Source organism: Ammospiza caudacuta, chromosome 34 (assembly GCF_027887145.1).
Source record: "Ammospiza caudacuta isolate bAmmCau1 chromosome 34, bAmmCau1.pri, whole genome shotgun sequence".
Lineage (NCBI taxonomy): Eukaryota > Metazoa > Chordata > Aves > Passeriformes > Passerellidae > Ammospiza > Ammospiza caudacuta.
In genome coordinates, this window is record NC_080626.1 from 3,660,932 (window position 1) to 3,688,826 (window position 27,895).

The window sequence follows — 27,895 nt, forward strand, 5'->3', positions numbered from 1 at the left end:
GGGGGGCGTGGTTTGCCCTCCTCGCTTCTGATTGGCTCCGCTCTGCCGTTACCACGGCAACGCGTGTTTCCCTCTTCTCAGCGCATGCGCCACTCATTGCGGACGCGAAGGGAAGCACTTCCGGCTTTCCCTCTTCCGGTCCGGCGGGCGCAGCGGCCGGTACCGACTCGGGGCGGGCGTGGGGGGGGCACGGAGGGGTCCTGGGTGGATTTTTGGGGGTTTGGGGGGATAAAATTGGAAAGTTCTGGTGGAAATTTTGTGTTTCTGAGGGAAAATTTGCGTTTTGGTTTTGAAATGAGTATGGGGTCTCCTCAATGTCCTCCCGCAGGACCGGAGCCCTCCGGACCCCCCCCTCGGTGAGGGGCGATGGTGGTGCCCGCGCTGGAGCCCCCCGCGCCCCCCGCCATGGTGGCCGATGTCGTGTTCGTCATCGAGGGCACCGCAAACCTCGGGCCGTACTTTGAGGCGCTGCGCAAGCATTACCTGCTGCCCGCCATCGAGTGAGAATGAGGGGGAGACCCCTCCCCAAATTAATGGGACCCCCCCTCAGAATTATCGGGACCCTCCCTCACAATCGTTGGGATTTCCCCTCAAAATTCTTGGGCTTTTCTCTTAAAAATCGCCGGGAAAACTCCTCAAAGTCTCTGGGATTTCCCTTCAAAATTATCCGGGACCCCTCCCCAAATTAACCGGGACCTGCGCCTCACATTAGCCGGGACCCCCCCTCAAAATGGCCACGATTACCCCTCAGAAAATCGTCGGGATGTCCCCTCAAAATTCCTGGGATTTTCTTTTAAAAATTGCCGGAAAATCTCAAAATTCCCGGGACCGCCCTCAAATCAATCACCAGGACCCCTCCCCAAATTAACTGGGACCCGTCCTCAAATTAACGGGACCCCCCCCAAATGGCCGCGAATTCCCCTCAGAATCTCTGGGATTTCCCCTCAGAAAATCGTCGGGATCCCCCCTCAAAATTCTTGGGATTTTCTCTTAAAATATTGCCGGAAAATCTCCTCAAATTAACCAGGACCCCTCCTCAAATCAATCATTGGGACCCCCCCCTCAAAATTATTTGGAGCGCCCCTCAAAGTTATCGGGACGCCCCCTCAAAATGGCCGCGATTTCCCCTCAAAATTCCTGGGATTTCCCCTCAGAAAATCGTCGGGATCCCCCGTCAAAATTCCTGGGATTTTCTCTCAAAAATTGCCAGAAAATCCCCTCAAAATCTCTGGAATTTCCCCTCAAAACTATCCGGGACCCCTCCCCAAATTAACCGGGACCCCCCCTCAAAATGGCCACGATTTCCCCTCAGAATCTCTGGGATTTCCCCTCAGAAAGTTATCGGGACACCCCCCTCAAAATTCCTGGGATTTTCTTTTAAAAATTGCCGGAAAATCCCCTCCAAATTACCGGGACCCCCCTCAAATCAATCAGCAGGACCCCTCCCCAAATTACCGGGACCCCTCCTCAAATTAACGGGACCCCCCCCCCAAAATGGTCGCGAATTCCCCTCAGAAAATCGTCGGGATCTCCCCTCAAACTCCCTGGGATTTTCTTTCAAAATCTCTGGGATTTCCCCTCAAAAATTGCCGGGAAATCCCCTCAAAACTCACTGGGACCCCTTCCCAAATTAACCGGGACCCCTCCCCAAATTAAACCGGAGCGCCCCTCAAAATTGTCGGGGTCCCCCCCCCAAAATGGCCGCGAATTCCCCTCAGAAAATCGTTGGGACCCCTCCTCAAAATGGCGGCAATTCCCCCTCAAAATTCCTGGGATTTCCCTTCAGAATCGCCAGAAAATCCCCTCAAAACGATCAGGACCCCTCCCCAAATTATCCGGGACCCCTCCCCTCAAATTAGCTGAGACACAAGCTCAGAATTATTGGGACTCCCCCCTTAAAGTTATCGGGGACCCCCCCTCAGAACGGCCGCGGTTTCCCCTCAGAAAATCATCGGGATTTCCCCTCAAAATCCCCGAGATTTTCTTTCAAAATCTCTGGGATTTCCCCTCAGAATCGCTGGGGAATCCTCTCAAAACTCACTGGGACCCCTCCCCAAATTAGCCGGGACCCCCCCCTCAAAATTATTGGGAGCCCCCCTGAAAATCGTTGGGATTTTTCCTCAAAATCAGTGGGACCCCCCCTCAAATCAATCACTGGGAGCCCCACAACGCCCTCAGGACCCCCAATAAACCTCAAAATTCCCCCCAAAACTTTTCAGAGTCCCCCAAATCCCCCAAAACCTTCGGGACCCCCAAAATTCCCTCAAAACCCCCCCAAAATCCACCCCTGGAGCCCCCAAAACCCTCCCAGAACCCCCCAAAACCCCCCAACAACCCTTCAGGACCCCCAAAATTCCCCCTAAATCCCTCAAAAAACCTCAAAATCCCCCCAAATCCCCTCAGGACCCCCCAAATCCCCTCAGGACCCCCCAATTTCCCCCCTCTGTCTCTCCCAGGTATTTCAATGGGGGCCCCCCCGCCGAGACCGACTTTGGGGGAGATGTGAGTAGGAATTTATTTTATTTTTATTTTTATTTTGTTTTTGTTTATTTTATTTTATTTCATTTCATTTCGTTTTATTTTACTTTTATTATTTATATTTTGTGTCTTTAATTTTTCCAGTTTGGTGGCATCTGGTCCACTCTGCTGGTTATTTAATTTGACATAATACAAATAATTTCATTTTATGTTTATTTATATTTTAAATTTTATTTATGTTTTAATTCACTTAGCTGGGTTATTTTTATATTTAATTTCACTTATAATTAATTTTAATGAATTTTATTTCTGTTTTATATTTAATTTAATTTAATTTTAATTTTGTTTGGGGGCACCCAGTACAGCCTGGTGGCGTTCAACACAGTGGATAATATATTTGGTTTAACTAGATGTATTTATATTTAATGACTTGTTAATTAAGTGCTTATTAAAATTTAATTAATTTCAGTTAATTTTAATTAATTTTTAATTCAATTTTCATTAATTTTCTCAGTTTGGAGGCACCCAGTACAGCCTGGTGGTGTTCAACACTGCCGACTATACATTATATTGAATTTAATTGTATTTATTTATATTTTAATGACACTTCAGCCCAATTTAACTTAACTTTAATTTCATTTTAATTAATTCTATTTAATTTTAGTTATATTTTGATTAGTTTGGAGGCACCCAGTCCAGCCTGCTGGTGTTCAACACCGTCGATTGTACATTATATTCAATTTAATTCTACTTATTTTTATTTTAACGATACTTTAACCTGACCTAATTTAACTTTACTGATATTTTAATTAATTTTGATTAATTTTTAATTCAATTTTCATTGGTTTTCTCAGTTTGGAGGCACGCAGTACAGCCTGGTGGTGTTCAACACCGTGGACTGCGCCCCCGAGTCGTACGTGCAGTGCCACGCGCCCACCAGCAGCGCCTGGGAGTTCCTCACCTGGCTGGACAGCATCCAGTGAGGGGAAATGCAAATTTTGGGGGGAAAAATGGGAAAAAAATGGAAATTTTGGTGAAAAAATGGTGAAAAACGGTGAAAAAATGGGGAAAATATGACAAAAAATGGGGAAAATATGGCAAAAAATGGGCATAAAATGGAGAAAAATGAGGGGGAAAATGGAGATTTTGGGGTTTTAGGAGTTCCTCACTTGGCTGGACAGGATCCAGTGAGGGGAAAAATGGAAATTTTGGGGGAAAAAATGGGAAAAAAATTGAAATTTTGGTGAAAAAATGGGGAAAATGGGAGGAAAATGAGAATTTTGGGGCATCCTATGAGGTGCTGACCTGGCTGAACAGCATCCAGTGAGAGGGGAAAGGGCAAAAATTGGGAAAAAATGTGAATTTTGGGCAAAAAATTTGGGAATTTTGGTGAAAAAATGGAGGAAAAATGGGGATTTTGGAAAAAAAAAAAAGTTTTGGGGTGAGAATTGGAATTTGGAACAAATGGGGGGAGAAATGGAGAATTTGGGGAATTTGTGAGAAAGTGGGAAAATTGAGGAAAAATAAGGAAGATATGGGGAAAATGGGGGATATTAGGGCAAAATGGGGAAAATTGGGAGAAGTGGAAAAAATGAGAAAAATCTTCCAAAATTTGGGGAAAATTGGGAAAGGTGGGAAAAATAAGGGAAAATGGGGGAAAACGAGGAAAAAATCAGAAAATATTGGGGAAAAAACGGAGGAAAAAATCAGAAAAAATTGGGGAAAAAATTGGAATTTGGCGGAAAAAATGAGGCAAAAATGGGGGGGAAATTGGTGGAAAAATGGGATAAAAAGGGGGAAAAATTGGGGAAAAAATCCAATTTTAACCCATTGAACCCCACCAAAGCCCGATTTTTTTGGGGTAAAAACATTTTAGGAATTTTTGGGGATTTTTTGGGGGGGTTTGGGGTCTGAACCCCCCAAAATTTCCCCAAATTTGCCTCAGGTTCGTGGGGGGGGGAGGGGAGAGCTGCAGCCTGATCGCCGAGGGGCTCAGCACCGCCCTGCAGCTCTTCGACGACTTCAAGAAAATGAGGGAGCAAATGTGAGAAAAATTCCATTTTTGGGGTTTTTGGGGGGTTTTAGGGTTGGGAAGGGATTTGGGATTTTTGAGGCAATTTTGGGGTTTTTTTGGTTTTTTTTTCTGGGATTTTTGGGGTTTTTCAGGGGATTTTTCTGGGATTTTTGGGGATTTTTTTGAGTTTTTTGTGGGGTTTTTTTTCATTTTTTGGGGATTTTTATTTTCATTTTTTGGGGATTTTTATTGGGTTTTTTTGGGGCTTTTAGAGGCTTTTTGGGGTTTTGGGTTTTTGGGGATTTTTGGGGATTTTTATTTGGGTTTTTTTGGGGTTCTGTGGGTTTTGGTTTGGGATTTTTATTGGGGTTTTTATGGGGGGGTTCGGGGCTCAGCACCGCCCTGCAGCTCTTCGACGACTTCAAGAAAATGAGGGAGCAAATGTGAGAAAAATTCCATTTTTGGGGGTTTTTGGGGCTTTTTAGGGTTTGGGAGGGATTTGGGATTTTGGGGGGGAATTTTGGGGTTTTTATCTGGGATTTTTGGGGATTTTTCTGGGATTTTTGGGGATTTTTTGGGGATTTTTTGGGGATTTTTGGGGATTTTTTGGGGATTTTTGGGGATTTTTTGGGGATTTTTTTTGGGATTTTTGGGGGGATTTTTGGGGGATTTGTTGGGATCTTTTGGGGATTTTTTTGGGGATTTTTTGGGGGAGTTTTTAATGGGAATTTGTGAATATTTGTGGGAAATTTTGGGGGGTTTTTGGGGTGGATTTTTGAGAAACTATTTTAGAGAAATTTTTAAATATTTTTGGGTTATTTTGGGGTTTTTTTTGAGTTATTTTATAGGAGTTTATAAATGTTTTGGGGTGGATTTTTGGGGGGAGTTTTTAATGGGAATTTGTGAATATTTTGGGGATATTTTGGTTTTTTTTTTGGTTTTTTTGGGTGGATTTTTTTTGGAAAATCTTCTCTAGAAATGTATGAATTCTAAATGATATTTTTGGCTATTTTTTGTGTTTTTAGAGGCCAGACCCACAAGGTTTGTGTGCTGATCTGTAACTCCCCCCCGTACCTGCTGCCCGCCAGTTTTTGGGGATTTTTTGGGGGATTTTTGGGGTTTTTTTGTGTGGATTTTTGAGAAACTATTTTATAGAAATTTTTAAATATTTTTGAGTTATTTTGGTTTTTTTTGAAGTTATTTTATAGGCATTTATAAGTGTTTTTGGGATTTTTGGGGTGGATTTTTTGGGGGAGTTTTTAATGGGAATTTGTGAATATTTTGGGGATTTTTTGGGTTTCTTTTTTGGGATTTTTGGGGTTTTTTTGTGTGGATTTTTTGAGAAACTATTTTATAGAAATTTATAAATATTTTTGGGTTATTTTGGTTTTTTTTTTAAGTTATTTTATAGGCATTTATAAATGTTTTTGGGACTTTTGGGGTGGATTTTTTGGGGGAGTTTTTAATGGGAATTTGTGAATATTTTGGGGATATTTTGGTTTTTTTTTTTGTTTTTTTGGGTGGATTTTTTTTGGAAAATCTTCTCTAGAAATCTATGAATTCTAAATGATATTTTTGGTTATTTTTTGTGTTTTTAGAGGCCAGACCCACAAGGTTTGTGTGCTGATCTGTAACTCCCCCCCGTACCTGCTGCCCGCCAGTTTTTGGGGATTTTTTGGGGGATTTTTGGGGTTTTTTTGTGTGGATTTTTGAGAAACTATTTTATAGAAATTTTTAAATATTTTTGAGTTATTTTGGTTTTTTTTGAAGTTATTTTATAGGCATTTATAAGTGTTTTTGGGATTTTTGGGGTGGATTTTTTGGGGGAGTTTTTAATGGGAATTTGTGAATATTTTGGGGATTTTTTGGGTTTCTTTTTTGGGATTTTTGGGGTTTTTTTGTGTGGATTTTTTGAGAAACTATTTTATAGAAATTTATAAATATTTTTGGGTTATTTTGGTTTTTTTTTTAAGTTATTTTATAGGCATTTATAAATGTTTTTGGGACTTTTGGGGTGGATTTTTTGGGGGAGTTTTTAATGGGAATTTGTGAATATTTTGGGGATATTTTGGGGTTTTTTTTTGTTTTTTTGGGTGGATTTTTTTGGGAAAATCTTCTCTAGAAATGTATGAATTCTAAATGATATTTTTGGCTATTTTTTGTGTTTTTAGAGGCCAGACCCACAAGGTTTGTGTGCTGATCTGTAACTTCCCCCCGTACCTGCTGCCCGCCAGTTTTTGGGGATTTTTTGGGGGATTTTTGGGGTTTTTTTGTGTGGATTTTTGAGAAACTATTTTATAGAAATTTTTAAATATTTTTGAGTTATTTTGGAGTTTTTTTTGAGTTATTTTATAGGAGTTTATAAATGTTTTGGGGTGGATTTTTGGGGGGAGTTTTTAATGGGAATTTCTGAATATTTTGGGGATATTTTGGTTTTTTTGGGTGGATTTTTTTTGGAAAACTTTCTCTAGAAATGTATGAATTCTAAATGATATTTTTGGCTATTTTTTGTGTTTTCAGAGGCCAGACCCACAAGGTTTGTGTGCTGATCTGTAACTCCCCCCCGTACCTGCTGCCCGCCGTGGAGAGCACCACGTACTCGGGCTACAGCACCGAGAGCCTGGTGCAGAGGATCGCTGAGGTTTGGGGCAAAATTCCACAATTTTGGGCAAATTTTGGGGATTTTGGGGCAAATTTAGGGTTTTGGGAATTTTTAGGAATATTTGGGGTTTTTTTGAGGGGTGTTTTGGGCTTTTTTTTTTTGTTTTGCATTTATTGGGGGTTTTAATGTGATTTTTTTTGGGTTTTTTTTGCCTTTATTTGGGAGGTTTTTTAGGGGGCTTTGGGGAGATTTGGGGTTTTTTGGGGGATTTTTGTGATTTTTTAGTGGGGTTTTTTTTATTGTTTTTTGAGGGATTTTTGTGATTTTTTAGTGGGTTTTTTTTTTAGGGTTTTTTGGGGGATTTTTGTGATTTTTTAGTGGGTTTTTTTTAGGGTTTTTTGGGGGATTTTTGTGATTTTTAGTGGGTTTTTTTTAGGGTTTTTTGGGGGATTTTTGTGATTTTTTAGTGGGGTTTTTTTAGGGTTTTTTGGGGGGATTTTTGTGATTTTTTAGTGGGTTTTTTTTTTAGGGTTTTTTGGGGGATTTTTGTGATTTTTTAGTGGGGTTTTTTTTAGGGTTTTTTGGGGGATTTTTGTGATTTTTTAGTGGTTTTTTTTTAGGGTTTTTTGGGGGATTTTTGTTCATTTTTAGTGGGGTTTTTTCAGGGTTTTTTGGGGGGATTTTTGTTATTTTTTAGTGGGGTTTTTTTAGGGTTTTTTGGGGGGATTTTTGTGATTTTTTAGTGGGTTTTTTTTAGGGTTTTTTGGGGGATTTTTGTGATTTTTTAGTGGGGTTTTTTTAGGATTTTTTGGGGGATTTTTGTGATTTTTTAGTGGGGTTTTTTTTAGGGGTTTTTGGGGGATTTTTGTGATTTTTTAATGGGGTTTTTTTAGGGTTTTTTGGGGGGATTTTTGTGATTTTTTAGTGGGTTTTTTTTAGGGTTTTTTGGGGGATTTTTGTGATTTTTTAGTGGGGTTTTTTTTAGGGTTTTTTGGGGGATTTTTGTGATTTTTTAGTGGGGTTTTTTTTAGGGTTTTTTGGGGGATTTTTGTGATTTTTTAGTGGGGGTTTTTCAGGGTTTTTTGGGGGGATTTTTGTGATTTTTTAGTGTTTTTTTTTTAGGGTTTTTTGGGGGATTTTTGTGATTTTTTAGTGGGGTTTTTTTTAGGGTTTTTTGGGGGATTTTTGTGATTTTTTAGTGGGGGTTTTTCAGGGTTTTTTGGGGGGATTTTTGTGATTTTTTAGTGGGGTTTTTTTTAGGGTTTTTTGTGGGGATTTTTTAGTTCATTTTTAAAGCTTTCCTGGAGCTGTTTTGGGGGTGTCTGAGCCTTTCCCGCTCTGTCTTTCCGCAGCGCGGGATCCATTTCTCGGTGGTGGCCCCGCGGAAGCTGCCGGCGCTGCGGGCGCTCTTCGAGAAGGGAGCCCCCCCCGGCAGCCTGGAGCCCCCCCAGGGCAAAGAGTGCGGGCAGGACCCGCGGCACATGGTGCTCGTCAGGGGGGTGGCACTGCCAGGTGGGGACATGGGGACACTCTGGGGACATTGGGGGGGTTGGGGGCAATGGGGACATTGGGACATTGGGGACATTGGGGACATTGGGGGCAATGGGGACATTCGGGGACATTGGGGACACTGGGGACATTGGGGGGATTGGGGACATTGGGGGGATTGGGGACACTGGGGGGAATGGGGACATTGGGGGCATTGGGGACATTTGGGGGATTGGGGACATTGGGGACATTGGGGGCATTGGGGACATTGGGGACACTGGGGGCAATGGGGACAATGGGGGCAGGACCCGCGGCACATGGTGCTGGTCAGGGGGGTGGCACTGCCAGGTGACAATGGGGACACTCTGGGGACACTGGGGACATTGGGGACACTGGGGGTAGGACCCGCGGCACATGGTGCTCGTCAGGGGGGTGGCACTGCCAGGTGGGGACATTGGGGACACTCTGGGGACATTGGGACATTGGGGACATTGGGGACATTGGGGGCAATGGGGACATTGGGGGCAATGGGGACATTGGGGGTAGGACCCGTGGCACATGGTGCTGGTCAGGGGGTGGCACTGCCAGGTGACAATGGGGACATTGGGGACACTGGGGGGAATTGGGGACATTGGGAGGATTTGGGGACATTTGGGAGATTGGGGACATTGGGGGTGTTGGGGACTTTTGGGGCCATTTTGGGTGAATTTTGGGGCCATTTTAGGATAAATTTGGGGCCATTTTGGGGCCATTTTGGACAGAATTTGGGACCATTTTGGTCGCAATTTTGGCCATTTGAAGGCAAATTTGAGCCGTTTTGGTTGCACCCCCCAACCCTGCCGACACCCCCCCCCTCCCCACGCTAATTTTGGGGTCCCCTCATACCTGGGGGTGCCCCCACCCCCTTTATTTTCTGCCCCCCCTTTTCCCCAGGCAGCACCGGCGGCTCCTCCTCCTCGCTGCCCCCCAAAAGCGCCGTGGCCGCCCCCCAGCTGCCCCCCAGCGCCCCCCAACTGCCCCCAGCGCCCCCCCCAGCCGCCCCCCACCGGGACCTCAACCTTACCAGGTAACCCCGAGGGTTTTGGGGTGATTTTAGGGGGGTCGGGAGCTCCCCAAAACCTTTCTGACCCCCCCCAAATAAAATTCAAGGTGCCCCCAGCCGGAGCTCTGAACGCCGCCCAGGCCGCGGCTCAGTCGGCCGTGGAGGCTGCCAAGAGCCAGAAGAGCCTCGCGGGGCGCTGTGAGTTTGGGGGGACCCCCCCGCGACCCCCGGGGTGCCCCCAAATCGGGGGAACCCCAAAATCTGGGGAGGGGGCGCTGGAATTTGGGGAGGGGGCGCAGGGAGCGTTGGGGAGGGGGCGCTGCCATCTGGCGGTTGTTGGGGGTATTGCAGGAGGGGTTAATTAGGGGGGTCAATAATTAAGAGTCGAATTAATTGGGGAGGTTTTAATTAATTGGGTAGATTAATTAGGCGGTCCTTAATTTGGGGGGGTGATTTTGGGGGGGTTTCCTCATCAAGGGAACCCCAAAATTTGGGGAGGGGGCGCAGGGAGGGTTGGGGAGGGGGCGCTGCCGTCTGGCGGTTGTTGGGGGTATTGCAGGAGGGGTTAATTGGGAGTTCATTAATAAAGGGGGGTTAATTAGGGGGTTTTAATTAATTGGGGGGTCTTTAATTAATTGGGGGGTGATTTGGGGGGGGTTGCCCACCAGAGGAACCCCAAAATCTGGGGAGGGGGGCGCGGGGAGGGTTGGGAATTGGGCGCTGCCATCTGGCGGTTGTTGGGGGTATTGCAGGAGCGGTTAATTGGGAAGTTTTAATTAATTGGGGGGATTTTAATTGATTGAGGAGGTTTTAATTAATTGGATGGGTTAATTGGGGGGTCCTTAAATTGGGGGGGGTGATTTTGGGGGTTGGTCACCAAGGGAACCCCAAAATTTGGGGAGGGGGCGCTGCCATCTGGAGGTTGTTGGGGGTCATGAATTGAGGGGTTTAAATTAATTAGGGGGGTTTAATTAGGAGGAATTTAATTGGAAGAGTTAATTAGGGGGTCCTTAATTTGGGGGGGTGATTTTGGGGGAGGTTTCCTCACCAAGGGAACCCCAAAATTTGGGGAGGGGGCGCAGGGAGGGTTGGGAATTGGGCGCTGCCATCTGGCGGTTGTTGGGGGTATTGCAGGAGGGGTTAATTGGGAAGTCATTAATTAGAGGGGGTTTTAATTAATTAAAATAATTGGGGGGGTCTAAAATAATTATGGGGTGGATTAAAATAATTATGGGTGGGATTAAAATAATTATGGGGGACTTAATTATGGATGGATTGAAATAATTATGGGTGGGATTAAAATAATTTTGGGGGGATTTAAATTAATTATGGGTGGAATTAAGATAATTATGGGTGGACTTAATTGTGGGAGGAATTAAAATAATTACGGGTGGGTTGAAATAATTATGGGTGGAGTTACGTTAATTTTGGGTGGAATTAAATTCATTATAACTGGAATTAAACGGATTTTGGATGTTAAATTAATTAAAATTTTTCGTTTTCCTTCAGTCCCCGCCCTGCCCCCCCAGCCCCTCCCCCCCTTCCCGCAGGCCCCGCCCCCCTCTCAGCCCCTCCCCCCGCCGGCCCCGCCCCTGGCGCCCCTCCCCCCCCCCAAGGGCCCCCCCCAGGGCCCGGCCGGGGCCCCTCCCCCCCCCCAGGGACAGACACAGGGACAGGGACAGACGGCCCTGGTGAGTCGGGGGGAATTGGAGGAAATTTGGGTTTTTTGGGGTGAAATTTGGATTTTTGGGGTGGAATGTGGATTTTTGGGGTGAAATTTGGATTTTTTGGGGTTGAAATTTGGTTTTTTTGGGGTGGAATTTGGTTTTTTTGGGGTTGAAATTTCATTTGTTGGGGTTGAAATTTGGATTTTTTGTGGTGAAATTTTAACATTTTGGGGGGTGAAATTTGGATTTTTTGCGGTGAAATTTGGATTTTTTGGGGTTGAAATTTGGATTTTTTGGGGTTGAAATTTGATTTATTGGGGTGGAATTTGAATTTTTTGCGGTGAAATTTGAATTTTTGGGGTGAAATTTGGTTTTTTTGGGGTTGAAATTTAGATTTTTTGGGGTTGAAATTTGGATTTTTTGCGGTGAAATTTGAATTTTTTGTGGTGAAATTTGGATTTTTTGGGGTTGAAATTTGGATTTTTTTGGGGTGAAATTCGGATTTTTTTGGGGTAAAGTTTGATTTTCGTGGGGTAAAATTTGATTTTGGGAAGGAAAATTTGAACTGATTGGGGTCAAATCCCATTTTGGGAGGGACAAAATTCATTTTTTAAGGTAAAGTTTGGGATTTTTGGGGGTCAAATCCCATTTTGGGAGGGAAAAAGTTCATTTTTTGAGGTAAAGTTTGGGATTTTTCAGGGTAAAATCCCATTTTGTGAGGGAAAAAATTCTTTTTTTGAGGTAAAGTTTGGGATTTTTCAGGGTAAAATCCCATTTTGTGAGGTAAAAAGTTCAATTTTTGAGGTAAAGTTTGGGATTTTGGGGGGTAAAATCCCATTTTCGGAGGGAAAAAGTTCATTTTTTGAGGTAAAGTTTGGGATTTTTCAGGGTCAAATCCCATTTTGGGAGGGAAAAGTTGATTTTAAGGTAAAAGTTGGGATTTTGGGGGGTCAAATCCCATTTTGGGAGGGAAAAAGTTCATTTTTTGAGGTAAAGTTTGGGATTTTTCAGGGTAAAATCCCATTTTGTGACGGAAAAAGTTCATTTTTTGAGGTAAAGTTTGGGATTTTTGGGGGTAAAATCCCATTTTGGGAGGGAAAAAGTTCATTTTTTGAGGTAAAGTTTGGGATTTTTCAGGGTCAAATCCCATTTTGGGAGGGAAAAGTTGATTTTAAGGTAAAAGTTGAGATTTTGGGGGGTCAAATCCCATTTTGGGAGGGAAAAGTTGATTTTTTAAGGTAAAAGTTGGGATTTTTGGGGGTAAAATCCCATTTTGTGAGGGAAAAAGTTCATTTTTTGAGGTAAAGTTTGGGATTTTTGGGGGTAAAATCCCATTTTGGGAGGGAAAAAGTTCATTTTTTGAGGTAAAAGTTGGGATTTTTGGGGGTAAAATCCCATTTTGGGAGGGAAAAAGTTCATTTTTTGAGGTAAAAGTTTGGGATTTTTGGGGTCCCTGGGTGATGTTTTTTGTTTCTCCCCCCCCCAGGGCAGCGGGGGCCCCCCCAGCTCGGGGCCCCCCCAAAGTTCAGCCGCACAATTGGGGGGGCCCCCCCCTGGGCGCACCCCAACAATCGGTGGGGAACAAAGTGCTGGCCTGGAGCGGCGTGCTCGAGTGGCAGGAGGTGAGCGGGGCAAATCTGGGGGGAATTTGGGAATTTTTGGGGATTTTTGGGGATTTTGGGGGGTCCTGGGGGGATTTTAGGGGGATTTTTGGGGGATTTTTGGGGAAGATTTGAGAAGATTTTGGGGTTTTGGGGAGGTTTTTGGGGGTCCTGGGGGGGATTTTGGGGAACAAAGTGCTGGCCTGGAGCGGCGTGCTCGAGTGGCAGGAGGTGAGCGGGGCAAATTTGGGGGGGAATTTGGGAATTTTGGGGGATTTTTGGGAATGTTTTGGGAATTTTTGGGAATTTTGGGGGGTCCTGGAGGGATTTTACGGGGATTTCTTTGGGATTTTTGGGGTTTTGGGGGGGTCCTGGGGGGGATTTTGGTGCCTTTAGGGGGGAATTTGAGGGGATTTTGGGTGGTTTTGGGGGGTCCTGGGGGGATTTTTGGGGGAGATTTGAGAAGATTTTGGGGTTTTGGGGGGATTTGGGGGGTCCTGGGGGGGATTTGGGGGCATTTTGGGGAACAAAGTGCTGGCCTGGAGCGGCGTGCTCGAGTGGCAGGAGGTGAGCGGGGCAAATTTGGGGATTTTGGGGGATTTTGGGGGATCCCGGGGGGATTTTTGGGGAATTTTTCTGGGATTTTTGGGGTTTCGGGGAGGTTTTGGGTGGTCCTGGGGGGAATTTGAGGGTATTTGGGGGGTCCTGGGGGGATTTTTGGGGAATTTTTCTGGGATTTTTGGGGAAGATTTGAGAAGATTTTGGGGTTTCGGGGGGGATTTTTGGGGTCCTGGGGGGATTTTTGGGGGTCTTTAGGGGGGAATTTGAGGGGTTTGGGGGGAATTTGGGGGGTCTCAGGGGGATTTTGGGGAACAAAGTGCTGGCCTGGAGCGGCGTGCTCGAGTGGCAGGAGGTGAGCAGGGCGAAATTTGGGGATTTTGGGGGATTTTTGGGGATTTTGGGGGGTCCTGGGGGGATTTTACAGGGATTTCTTTGGGATTTTGGGTGGTTTTGGGGGGTCCTGGGGGGGATTGTGGGGAATTTTCTGGGATTTTGGGGTCTTTAGGGGAGATTTTGGGGGTCTTGGGGGAGATTTAGGGGGTTTCTGGGGGGATTTTTGGGGAATTTTTCGGGGATTTTTGGGGGGGATTTGAGAACATTTTGGGGTTTTGGGGGGGATTTTGGGGGTCCTGGGGGATTTTGGGGTCTTTAGGGGGGAATTTGAGGGGGTTTGGGGGGTCCTGGGGGGATTTTTGGGGATTTTTTGTGGTTTTTTTGGGCGTTTTTTGGGAGTTTTGGGGTTTTTTTGGGGGAGTTTTTGGGGGTTTTTTGGGGGGATTTTTTTGGGGCATTTTTGTGGGGTTTTTGGTTTTTTGGGGGATTTTTTGGAGTTTTTTGGGGATTTGTTTCTTTTTATTTTTTGGGGGGGATTTTTTTGGGTTTTTTTTGGGGGATTTTTTGGGGTTTTTTGGGAGTTTTTTGGGGGTTTTTGGGGGGTTTTTTTGGGGGGTTTTTGGGGTTTTTTTGGTTTCTTGGGGGGGATTTTTTTGGGGCTTTTTTGTGGGTTTCTTTTGGGTTTTTGGGGGATTTTTTTGAGGGCTTTTTTGGAGTTTTTTGGGGGGAGTTTTTGGGCTTTTTGTGGGGTTTTTTTGAGGGAGGGGTTTGGTTTGTTTTTTTTTTGGGGGGGGGGGATTTTTTTTTTTTTTTTTTTTTTTGTGGGATTTTTTTGTGCTTTTTTGGGGGGTTTCTTTGGGCATTTTTTTGGTGCTTTTTTGGGGATTTTTCTGGAGTTCTGATTCAATTTCCAACCCCAAAAATCCCGTTGCATTCCCCACCCAACCCCACCATTTCCCCCCAAACTCTCCCAAAACCCCCCCATTTTTTCCCTGAGCCCCCAAATTCCTTCTGGGGACCCCAAATTTGATCTCAGAGCCCCAAAATGATTTTGGGGACCCCCAAATTCCCAGAAACCCAAACCCGCCCTGGTGGATTCCAGCACGAAGCTGACGCGCTCCCTGCCCTGCCAGGTCTACGTCAACGCCGGCGAGAACTTGTCAGTTTGGGCAGAATTTGGGGAATTTTGGGAATTTTTGGGGTTTTGGGGTGTTTGGGGGGAATTTGGGGGATTTTGGGTGAAATTTGGGGGATTTTGGGGGGTTTTAGGGCAATTTGGGGGGGTAAAAAAAGGTAAAATTCACTGGTTTGGAAGGGGAATTTGGGTAAAATTTGGGGCATTTTGGGGCAAATTTGGGGGATTTTGGGGGTTTTGGGGTGAATTTGGGGGAAATTTGGGGGATTTTGGGTGAAATTTGGGGGATTTTGAGGGGTTTTAGGGCAATTTGGGGGATAAAAAGAGGTAAAATTCGCTGGTTTGGAAGTGGGATTTGGGTAAAATTTGGGGGATTTTGGGAAAATTTGGGAATTTTGGGGGTCTTGAGGGTCTTTGAGGATGAATTTGGGATAAATTTGGGGTATTTTGGGATGAATTTGGGGGATTTTGGGGGGTTTTAGGGCAATTTTTGGGGGCTAAAAAGAGGTAAAATTCGCTGGTTTGGAAATGGGATTTGGGCAGAATTTGAGCAATTTTGGGAAAATTTGGGGAATTTTGGGGGTTATGGGGGTCTTTGGGGTGAATTTAGGGAAAAATTTGGGGGATTTTGGGTGAAATTTGGGGCATTTTTAGGGGTTTTAGGGCAATTTTGAGATGGTAAAAAGGGGAAAAGTTCATTGGTGTGGGGGGAGAATTTGTCATTTTGGGCAGAATTTGGGGAAAATTTGGGAATTTTTGGGGTTCTGGGGGTCTTTGGGGTGAATTTGGGGGAAATTTGGGGGATTTTGGGTGAAATTTGGGGGATTTTTGGGGGTTTTAGGGCAATTTTTGGGGCTAAAAAGAGGTAAAATTCACTGGTTTGGAAGGAGAATTTGGGGAAAATTTGGGGCATTTTGGGCAAATTTGGGGCATTTTTGGGGTCCTGAGGGGGTCTTGGGGGATTTTGGGATAAATTTGGGATTTTGGGATGAATTTGGGGGGATTTTGGGGGGTTTTTAGGTCATTTTGGGGGGGTAAAAAGGGGTAAAATTCACTGGAATGGGAGGAGATTTTTGGGGGCATTTTGGGCAAATTTGGGAATTTTTGGGGTTCTGAAGTTCTTTGGGATAAATTAGGGGGAATTTGGGAAAAATTTGGGGGATTTTGGGATGAATTTGGGGGATTTGGGGGGTTTTAGGGTCATTTGGGGTGGAAAAAGGGGTAAAAATTCACTGGTTTGGAAGGGGAATTTGGGGGAAATTTGGGGCATTTTGGGCAAATTTGGGGCATTTTTGGGGTCCTGAGGGGGTCTTGGAGGTCTTTGGGGCGAATTTGGGGGATTTGGGATAAATTTGGGGGATTTTGGGATGAATTTGGGGGGATTTTGGGGTGGAAAAAGGGGTAAAATTCACTGGAATGGGAGGAGATTTTGGGGGGATTTTGGGGTGAAATTTGGGGGATTTTGGGCAAATTTGGGAACTTTTGGGGTGCTGGAACAGAGGGGATCCCAAATTCACCCCAATTTTTCCTTTTTCCCATTTTCTGGCAGGAAAACGGATCAGTGGCCCCAAAAGTTGATCATGCAGCTCATCCCCCAGCAGCTCCTGGTGGGATTTGTAGAATTTGGGGGTTTTTTTGTGGGATTTTGGGGTGGTTTTGTGAGATTTGGGGATTTCTGTGGGATTTGGGGGGTTTGTGCTGAGATTTTGGGGTTTTTTGGTGGGATTTGGGGTTTTTGAAGTGGGATTTTAGGGGCTTGGATGGCGTTTTGGGGTGGTTTGTGTGATTTAGGGGTTGCTTAAGTGGCATTTTAGGGTTTTTTGGGATTTGGGGTCGTTTCTTTTGTGGAATTCGGGGTGGTTTTACGAAATTTGGGGGATTTTTTTTTGGTGGGATTTTTTTGGTGGGATTTTAGGTTTTTTAAGTGACATTTAGGGGGGGGGGGGGGGGTTTAGGATTTTGGGGTGATCCTGACCCCCATTTTTTGTGCCCCCCAGACCACGCTGGGCCCCCTGTTCCGCAACTCGCGCATGGTTCAGTTCCACTTCACCAACAAAGACCTGGAGTCGCTCAAGGGGCTCTACAGGATCATGGGCAACGGCTTCGTAAGCGCCCCAAAACCATCCCCAGGGACCCCAAAATCATCTCTGGGACCCCAAAATCATCCCAGGGAACCCAAAATCATCTCTGGGACCCCAAAATCATCCCAGGGAACCCAAAATCATCCCAGGGAACCCAAAATCGGCCTCAAGGACCCCAAAATCATCCCTGGGAACCCAAAATCATCCCAGGGACATCAAAATTGTGCTCAGGGACCCCAAAACCCCTTGGAGAGACCCAAAAATCACCTGGAGAGAGCCCAAAATATCCTCGGGAACACCAAAATCATCCCAGGGAACCCAAAATCGGCCTGGGCACCCCAAAATCATCCCAGGCACATCAAAATTGTGCTCGGGGAACCCAAAATCATCCCAGGGAACCCAAAATCATCCCAGGGAACCCAAAATTGTGCTTAGGGAACCCAAAATCATCCCAGGGAACCCAAAATCATCTCAGGGACACCAAAATCATCTCTGGGACCCCAAAATCATCCCAGGGAACCCAAAATCGGCCTCAGGGACCCCAAAATCATCTGGAGAGACCCAAAAATCACTTGGAGAGAGCCCAAAATATCCTCGGGAACACCAAAATCATCCCAGGGACACCAAAACTCCCCAGGGATCCTCAAAATTGTTCTCAAGGACCCCAAAAATCACCTGGAGAGACCTGAAATCATCCCCAGGGACCCCAAAATCATCCCAGGGACCCCAAAATCATCTCTGGGACCCCAAAATTGCCCTCAGGGACATCAAAACCACCTGGAGAGACCCAAAAATCACCTGGAGAGAGCCCAAAATCATCTCGGGGACACCAAAATTGTTCTCAGGGACCCCAAGATTATCCTGGGGACCCCAAAATTGTCCTCAGGGACACCAAAAATCTTCAGGGATTTTGGTTCCATTTTGGTTCCATTTTGGTTCTATTTTTGCACCATTCTGGCGCCATTTTGGGTGACATTTTATGACTTTTTGGTGCCATTTTGGTGAAATTTTGGTCCCCTTTTGGTGCCATTTTGGCACCATTTTGATGCCATTTTGGTGCTGTTTTGTTGCCATTCTTGTGTAATTTTAGAGCCATTCTGGTGCCATTTTGGTCCCATTTTGGAGCCATTTGGGGGCCATTTTTGGTGCCATTTTGGCATAATTCAATGACATTTTGGCACCATTTTGATACCGTTGTGGTGCCATTTTGGCGCAATTCTGGTGCCATTTTTGTACCATTTTCGTTCCGTTTTGGTACTATTTTGGTGACGTTTTTGTACTATTTTGGTGCCACTTTTGTTCCATTTTAGTCCCATTCTGCCGCCATTTTGTTTCCATTTTGGCGCCATTTTTATGCCATCCTGGTACCATTTTGATGCCATTTTGGTGCCATTTTTGTACCATTTTCATACCATTCTGGTTCCATTTTGTTGCCAATTTGGCACCATTCTGGGAGCCACTTTGGTATAATTTTGATGCCAGTTTGATTCCATTTTGGTGCAGTTTTGTTGCTATTTTACTCCCATTTTGGTGCCTTTTTGGTTCCATTTTGGTACCAATTTGGAGCCATTTTGGGAGCCATTCTGGTTCCATTTTGGTTCCATTTTTGCACCATTTTGCTGCCATTATAGTCCCATTCTGGTGCCATTTTGGGTGCCTTTTTGAGCCATTTGGGTGCCTTTTATGACATTTTGGTTCCATTTTGGTGCCATTTTGGGAGCCATTTTGGTATAATTTTTGTACCATTTTGGTCCTATTTTTGCTCCATTTTGGTGCCATTTTGATGCCATTTTATGACATTTTGGTATCATTTTGCTGCCATTTTAGTCCCATTCTGGCACCATTTTGATACCATTTTGGTTCCACTTTGGCACCATTTTGGTGCCATTCTGGTCCCATTTTATGATGTCTTGGTGCCATTTTTCATTCCATTTTTGCGCCACTTTTTTACCATTTTGGTGCCATTTTGGTCCCGTTCAGGTCCCATTTTAGCACCATTCTGGTGCCCTTTTGCCATCATTTTATGCCATTTTGTTGCCATTTCATGACATTTTGTCACCATTTTATGACGTTTTGTCACCGTTTTATGACATTTTGGTGCCGTTTTGGTGCCATTTTGTGACATTTTTTTGCCATTCCCTGACCCAGGCCGGCTGCGTGCACTTCCCTCACACGGCCCCGTGCGAGGTTCGGGTTTTGATGCTCCTCTACTCGTCCAAAAAGAAAATTTTCATGGGTTTGATCCCCAACGACCAGAGCGGCTTCGTCAACGGCATCCGCCAGGTCATCACCAACCACAAGCAGGTGCAGCAGCACAAGATGGACCAGCAGCGTGGGGTGAGGCCCAAAAACACCCCAAAATACCCCAAAAAGTCCCCAAATACCCTCAAAAGACCTCAAAACCACCCCCAAATAGCCAAAAATATCAAAAAACACCACAAAATACCCCAAAATACCCCAAAAATGCCTCAAGATACCAAAAAATACCACATAAATACCCAAAATACCCCAAAACACCTCAAAATACCCCAAAATCACCCCAAAATACACCAAAAATCCCAAAATACCTGAAAAACATCCCAAAATATCTCAAAAAATCCCAAAACACCCCAAAATACCCAAAATATCCCAAGAGCCCCCCCAAAATACCCCAAAATCCTACAGAGCTCATCCATCCCTTCCAGATCCCTTTTTGGTGGAATTTTCCCCTTTTAATCCCATTTTAACCCCCCCCAAACCCCCTTTTTTTTCCCTTTAACCCCTCGTAAATCTCATTTTTCTCTCTTTTTTCTCAGTTTTTCCCATTTTTAATCCCATTTTCTCCTCAGATTGAGGAGGACACTTATCAAGATGGCTTTGACCTAGGACCCCTAAACCCCATTTTTCCCCTTTAACCTAATTTTAACACCCCAAATCCCATTCTTTTACTAATTTTTACCTTTTTTCCCCTTTTCTTCTCATTTTTAATCCCATTTTTATCTATTTTTCCCATTTTTAACTCCATTTTCCCCTCAGAGGAAAGAAGAGGCCCTACCAGGAGGTCCTGGGCTTTGGCCTGGGCCACCTGGGACTCCTACACCCCATTTTTCCCCCTTTAACCCAAATTTTTTCTCATTAAATTCCATTTTAATACCTTCAAACCCCATTCTTTTACCTATTTTTACCCATTTTTATCTATTTTTCCCATGTTTAACTCCATTTTCTCCTCAGATCAAGGACAAGGCCTACCATGAGGACCTGGGCCTCCTGAGACCCCTCTAAACCCCATTTTCCCCTTTAAACCTAATTTTAACACCCCAAATCCCATTATTTTACTAATTTTTACTTATTTTTCCCTTTTTTTTTCATTTTTAATCCCTTTTTTTCCCATTTTAACCCCATTTTCTCCTCAGATCGACACAGAGGCCTAGCATGAGGACCTGGGCCTCCTGAGAACCCCCTAAACCCCATTTTTCTTCTTTAATCCCATTTTAACATCCCAAATCCCTTTTTTTTTTTTAAATTTTTATCCATTTTCCCCCATTTTTTTCATTTTTAATCCCAATTTTATCAATTTTTCCCATTTTTAACCCCATTTTCTCCTCAGATCGACACAGAGGCCTGCCATGAGGACCTGGGCCTCCTGAGAACCCCCTAAACCCCATTTCCCCCCCTTTTAACCCCCTTTTAACCCCACCAAATCCCATTTCTTAAAATCCTTTTTAACCCTTTGTGGGTTGATTCCCCCAATTACCTCCCAGATCCCATTTTGGGAATATTTTTGATGCTCCATTTTGTGGGGTTTTTCTCCCCCCCCCCAACGCCCCCATCCCTTTCTTGGGGCTCATTCCTGCCCCTCAATATTTTTGGGGTTTTTCTGCTGTCCCTAAATCCCCCAAATTTTCCTGTTCCCACAGTTGGGGGGTTCAGCTCCTGTTCCTGGGGCTCCCCCATTCCTGCCTAAGCAGCCGGGGACCCTCCCTGTGACATCTGGGGTGCAGCCGCAGGTAAGGGGGAGTTTCAAGTGGTTTTTGTGGGATTTAAAATCAATTTTGTGGGATTTGAGGTAATTTATGTGGGATTTGGGGTGGTTTTTGTGGGATTTTAGGTGGTTTTTTTGGGATTTGGGGTAGTTTTTGTGGGATTTGGGGTGGTTTTTGGTGGGATTTGGGGTGGTTTCTGTGGGATTTTCTCTTCTTATGTTTTCAACTTTGTTTCCTGTCCTTTTTTTCCTCATGTTTTCTGATCTTTTCTCCTTCACGTTTCCCTCCCTTTTCTCTCCTCACATTTCCCTTTTTCTCCTCACATTTCCCATTCTTTTCTCCCTCACATTTTTCCCCCATTTTCCCCCCTCACATTTCCTTTTTCCCCCTCACATTTTCGCCTTTTTCCTCTCACGTTTCCCACTCTTTTTCCCCTCACATTTCCCACCCTCTTCTCCCCTCACGTCTCCATTTGGGATGGTTTTTGTGGGATTTTGAGTGATTTTTGTGGCAAAAATCCTGGTTGGATTTTTTCGCATCTCCCGCCTTTTTGTTCCTACCTGTTTCTTGCCTTCTTTCTTCAAGTTTTCAGCCTTTTTTCCTGTCTTTTTTTTCTGACGTTTTCCATTCTTTTTCTCCTCACATTTTCCCCCTTTTTCTCCCTCATGTTTCCTTTTACCCCCTCACGTTTCCCACCCTTTTTCCCCTCATGTTTCCCCCCTTATTCCCCTCACTTTTCCCTCCTCTTTCATCTCATGTTTCCTGCCCTTTTTCACCTCATGTTTCTTGTCCTTTTCTCCCCTCACATTTCCTTTTTTCCCTCACATTTCCCACCCTTTTCCCCTTTACATTTCCCACCCTTTTCCCCCTCATATTTTCTACTCTTTTTTCCCTTCACGTTTCCTCTTCTTTCCCCCTCACATTTTCCTCCCTTTTCCCCTCACGTTTCCCTTTTCCCCTCACATTTCCCACTTTTTCTCCCCTCACATTTCTCACTCCTTTTCCCCTCAGATCTCCTTTTCATCCCTACCTGTTTCCTGCCTTCCGTCTCCTCCTATGTTTTCAGCCCTTTTTTCAGCTTTTTTTTCTTTTTTTTTTTCAGCTTTTCCCCCTCACGTTTCCCACCCTTTTTCTCCCCTCACACTTCCCGCCCTTTTCTCCCCTCATGCTTGCCTTGTCCCCCTCACATTTCCCACGTTTTCTCCCCTCACATTTCCCACTCTTTTCCCCCTCACATCTCCTTTTTGTCCCTACCTGTTTCCTGTCCTCCTTCTCCTGTTTTCAGCCCCTTTTTCAGCTTTTTTTTCCTTTTTTTCCAGCTTTTTCGCCTCACATTTACCACCCTTTTTTTCCCCCCTCACATTTTCCCGCCCTTTCTCCCCCTCACGTTTCCCACCCTTTTTGTCCCCTCACATTTCCATTTGAAATGATTTTTGAGGAATTTGGGATGGTTTTTGAGGAATTTGAGATGCTTTTTTTTGGAATTTGAGATGGTTTTTATGGAATTGGAGATGATTTTTGAGGAATTTGGTGTGCTTTTTATGGAATTTGAGATGAATTTAGACTCTGTCCCCTCACCCAGGTGAGCCCAGGCCTGGCACAGGTCGGGATCATGGAGGAGCAGCAGCGACAGCAGAGCCTGGTCTGGGGGATTTTTTTTTAAATTTTTGGGGTTTTTGGGACATTTTAGGGGGTCCTGGAGGGATTTGAGGGCTCCTGGATGGGTTGGGGATGGACTTGGATGAATTTTGAGATGATTTGGGGGATCCTTCATCAGTTTTGGGGGAACCCTGGTTGGGTTTGGGGACTCCTGGATAATTTTGGGGGGTTCTTGGATGGGTTGGGGTGGGCTTGGATGAATTTTGGGGTGATTTAAGGGAGTCCTGCATCAATTTTGGGGGATTTTGGGGGGACCCTGGTTGGGTTTGGGGACTCCTGAATGATTTTGGGATTTTTTGGCTGGGTCAGGGGTGGGCTTGGATGAATTTTGGGTTGATTTGAGGGAATCCTGAATCAGTTTTGGGGGGACCCTGGTTGATTTTGGGGACTCCTGAATGATTCTGGGATTTTTTTGATGGGTTTTGGGGCAGGGTTGGAGGAATTTTGGGATTATTTTGGGGCTCCTGCATGATTTTGGGGGGACCCTGGATGATTTTGGGGTGTTCTTAGCTGGTTTTGAGGATTTTTTGGGTGCTTAGAGGGTATCCTGCATGAAATTTTGGGTTTTTTTGAACATTTTATGATCCTAGAACATTTTAGGGGGGGATCTCCATTTTCGGGGTGATTTTCCAACACCTCCTTTTTCTTTTTCCCCAGTTACAACTCCGAGCGCAACAACAACAGCAACAACAACAAGCACAACCCCCCCAAGCCCCCCCTGCAGCCCCTGCACCCCCCCCAGCCCCCCAAAATCCGGGACCCCCCCAAGCTGGACCCCCCCAAGCCAGCCAGGCCGGGGGGGGGGCTCTGCTGCGCCCCCAAAATCCGGGGGCCAACCCCCAACTTCGGAGCCTCCTGCTCAGCCAGCAGCCGGTGAGTGAACCCCAAAAAAATCCCCCAAAAACCCCCAAAAAATTTTAAAAAATCCCCCAAAAATCCCCGAAAAAAATCCCAAAAATCTCCGAAAAAGACCCCAATAAAACCCCCAAAAAAATTCCCCCAAAAAACCCCAAAAACATCCCAAAAAAAATCCCCAAAAAATCATAAAAAATTTGAGATTTTCCTCCAAAATTGGCTCCCGCAAAATCCAGGGGCCAACCCCCAGCTTCAGAACCTCCTGCTCAGCCAGCAGCCGGTGAGTGAACCCCAAAAAAAATCCCAAAAAAATCCCCAAAAAATCCCCCAAAATCCCCGAAAAAATTTTAAAAAATCCCCCAAAAATCCCCGAAAAAATCCCAAAAATCTCTGAAAAAGACCCCAATAAAACCCCAAAAAAAATCCCCAAAAAAACCCAAAAAATCCCCAAAAATTTGAGATTTTCCTTCAAAATTGGCTCCCGCAAAATCCAGGGGCCAACCCCCAACTTCAGAACCTCCTGCTCAGCCAGCAGCCGGTGAGTGAACCCCAAAAAAAATCCCCAAAAAATCCCCCCAAAAATTCCTAAAAAAACCCCACAAAAATATCCCCAAAAAGACCCAAAAAATTTCCAAAACTAGCCCCCAAAAAACCCCAAACATCCTAAAAAAAATCTCAAAATTAATACTCAAAAAAACCCCAAAAAACCACAAAAAACAATCCCAAAAATAATCCCCAAAATGCCCCAAAAATCTCCAAAAAAATCCCCAAAAAAACACCCAAAAAACCTCAAAAAATCCCCAAAATTTGAGATTTTCCCCCAAAATTGGGACCCCCTAAAAATCAGGGACCCCCACCCCACAAGATAATTTATTGAAGGGGGGAAATTGGGATTTTGGGGGGCTCTAAAAATTGGGATTTTGGGGGATTTTCTGGAGGAATTTGGGGCTGGAATTTTTTTTGGGGGGGGCCTAAAAGTTGGAGGGGTTTGGGAGGAATTTTTGGGATTTTCTGGAGGATTTTTTGGAGATTTTTGGAGGAATTTTTTGGGATTTTTTGAGGATTTTTTGCAGGAATTTTTTGGGATTCTTTGAAGAATTTTTTGGAATTTTGGGGGGATTTTCTGGAGGAATTTTTGGGGATTTTTGGAGGAATTTTTTGGGAGCAATTTTTGGGATTTTTTTGAGGAATTTTTAGGGGTATTTGGAGGAATTTTGAGGGATTTTTGGAGGAATTTTTTGAGGAATTTTTGGGGATTTTTGGGAGGAATTTTGGGGGATTATTTGGAGGAGTTTGGGGCTGAATTTTTTTGGGGGCGCTCTAAAAATTTGGGAGGGGCTGGGGAGGAATTTTTGGGGATTTTCTGGAGGAGTTTTTTGGGAGGTTTTTTTGGGGGAATTTCTGAGATTTTTTGGGAGGAATTTTGGGGATTTTTCTGGAGGAATTTTGGGGATTTTCTGAAGGATTTTTTGGGATTTTTCCGGACGAATTTTGGGGGGAGGAACTGAAAATTTTCAGGGGGGATCTGGGAGGGGAATTTTCATTTCTGGGGGGGGGTCTGGGCTGGCATTTCCCATTTTTGGGGCGCCCCCCTGACCCCCCCCGTCCCCCCACAGCCTCAGGGTGGGGTCCCCCCCCCGGCTCAGCCTCTGCATCACCTTCAGCCCCCCCCGGGCCCCCCCCAGGCCCCCCAGGCTTTGTTGCCCCCTCCCCATCAGGCCCTGGGGGGTGGGGGGGGGCAATTGCCCCTCCTGCACCCCCCCCCGGGGCAGCCCTGGCCGGGCCAGATGGGGGGGCCACGAGCTCCAATCCCAGGTGAGTGAAAAACCCCAAAAAAACCTGAAAAATATCCCTAAAAATGTGGGGGGGGAATCACAAAAATGCACCCTAAAAATACGGTGAGAATAAAAAAAAAATACCCCCAAGAAAAACCCAAAAAATCTGATGGGAACCCCCCAAAAAAAAACACCCAAGAAAAACCCCAAAAATGTGATGGGAACCCCAAAAAAACCCACGCTGGGACCCCGAAATTTCACTGGGGACCCCAAAACCCAACCTCAAACCTCACAAAACAACCCCGGGACCCCAAAACCATTCCTGAGACCCCAAAAACCCCACTGGGAACCCCAAAACCATCCCGGGAACCCCCAAATCACCCCCAAACCCAACTTGGGAACTGCAAACCCGCCCCAGGAACCCGAAAATGATCCCAAAACAACCCCAGGGCCCCCAAAACTGCCCCAAAACAACCCCAGGGACCCCAAAACTGCCCCCAAACAACCCCAGGGCCCCCAAAACTGCCCCAAAACAACCCCAGGGACCCCAAAACTGCCCCAAAACAACACCAGGGACCCCAAAACTGCCCCCAAACAACCCCAGGGACCCCATAACTGCCCCCAAACAACCCCAGGGACCCCAGAACTGCCCCAAAACAACCCCAGGGACCCCAAAACTGCCCCAAAAAAGCCCCAGGGCCCCCAAAACTGCCCCAAAACAACCCCAGGGCCCCCAAAACTGCCCCAAAACAGCCCCAGGGACCCCAAAACCACTCCAGGAACCGCAAATTCTCCCCTGGGACCCCAAAATGACCCCAACAGCCCCCCTGGGACCCCCTAAAACCACCCTGGGACCCCCCCAAACCCTTCTGGGACCCCAGAATTTCACAGGGACCCCAAAATGACCCCAAAAACAACCCCGGGAGCCCCAAAATCCCCTGGGACCCCCAAAACCACCCCAAAAGCCACCCCTGGGACCCCAAAATTTTACTGAGGACCCCAAAACCCACCCCAGGGGGGGGGGTTGGGGGTGATTTTGGGGTCCCCCCCTGACCCCTCCCCCCCCTTTTTTTTTTGCCCCTCCCCCCCTTTAGGGCAGATGCTGCTGCCCCCCCCCGGGCCCAGGGGTCCCGTCCAGCCGGGGGGGCTCCAGCCCGTGCAGACCCCCAGCGTGATGGAGGAGGACATCCTGATGGACCTCATCTAGGGGGGACCCCCAAATCCCCGTGGGGACCCCGACATTTGGGGTGAGAACCCCAAAAACCCAAAAAAAATCCCATTAAAAACCCTAAAAATGCCCCAAAAAACCATGAAAATCGCCCCAAATCAGGGGTCTGAGGGGTCAGGTGATGGAGGAGAACATCCTGATGGACCTCATCTAGGGGGCACCCCAAATCCCCGTGGGGACCCTGAAATTTGGGGTGAGAACCCCAAAAACCCCAAAAAAATCCCATTAAAAACCCTAAAAATACCCCAAAATCATCCCAAAAACTCACAGGGATCACCCAAATCAGGGTCTGAGAACCCTCAGATGATGGAGGAGAACATCCTGATGGACCTCATCTAGGGGGGGATCCCGAAAATGGGGTGGGGACCCTGAAATTTGGGGTGAGAACCCCAAAAACCCCAAAAAATCAGAAAAAATCCCATTAAAAACCCCCAAAAATTCCCTGAAAAAACCCAAAAAAATCCCCCAAAATCACACCAAAACCCACCAAGGGACTCCCCCAAAATGATGGAGGTGGGAGACGTCAGAATTTGGGGAGCCCCCAAAAAATCCCAAAATCTCCTTAAAAAAAAAACCCCAAAAATCCTCAAAAAACAACAACAAAAAAATTCCTCAAAAAAAATCGTTTAAAAATCCCAATTTTGGGCCCCTCCCTCCTTTTGTTTTTTCTTTGGCTTTGTTGAATAAAAGGAATTTTTGCACTTCATCCACGTGGTCAAAAATTGGGATTTTTTTGGGGAAAAATTGGGAATTTTGGGGTCTGGGAGGGACAAAAATTGGGAATTTTGGGGTTAGTCCAGTTAAAGCAGTTCTGGAAGAAAAATAAACCAGTTACACCAGTTACGCTGGATAATTAAACCAGTTAAACAGGTTCTGGTACAGAAATGAACCAGTTACACCATTTACAATGGAGAATTAAACCAGTTAAACCAGTAACACCAGTTAAACTGGTTCTGGTAGAGAAATAAACCAGTTGCAAAAGTTACACTGGGGAATTAAAACAGTTAAACCAGTTACTCCAGTTAAACCAGTTCTGGTAGAGAAATAGACCAGTTACACCAGTTACACTGGAGAATTAAACCAGTTACAACAGTTACACTGGAGAATGGAAAAGGACAGGAGAAAAGACAGGAATTGTGAGAAGAAAAAGGGCAGAAAATGTGAGGGGAAAAGTGGGAAACGTGAGGGGAGAAAAGGGAGGGAAATGTGAGGGGGAAAGTGAGGAAATGAGAGATGAAAAAGGACAGAAAATGTGAGGGGAAAAGTGGAAAAGGTGAGGGGGAAAAATGGCGGGAATCGCGAGGGGCAAAAGGGAGGGAAATGGGAGGGGGGAAAAGGGAGGAAAACATGAGGGAGAAAGGGAGGGAAACACAAGGAAAAAATCCAGGAAACATGAGGGGGAAAGGCAGGAAGT

At 45.5% G+C, this 27,895-nt stretch overlaps 1 protein-coding gene across 1 annotated transcript; it reads left to right on the forward strand.

Moving 5' to 3' along the window:
- The first annotated feature begins 143 nt into the window (after positions 1-143).
- On the forward strand, positions 144-27,144 carry MED25 (mediator complex subunit 25). The gene is made up of 19 exons (XM_058822711.1): positions 144-159; positions 329-500; positions 2,457-2,502; positions 3,333-3,457; positions 4,424-4,522; positions 7,013-7,133; positions 8,447-8,606; positions 9,516-9,648; positions 11,283-11,315; positions 12,778-12,913; positions 14,860-14,945; positions 16,471-16,528; positions 16,919-17,026; positions 19,151-19,339; positions 20,899-20,988; positions 22,547-22,606; positions 23,281-23,496; positions 25,095-25,293; positions 26,348-27,144. Exons 2-19 carry the CDS (start codon positions 367-369, stop codon positions 26,458-26,460), a joined length of 2,106 nt encoding a protein of 701 aa, XP_058678694.1. The 5' UTR covers positions 144-159; positions 329-366; the 3' UTR covers positions 26,461-27,144.
- The last annotated feature ends 751 nt before the right edge of the window (positions 27,145-27,895 follow it).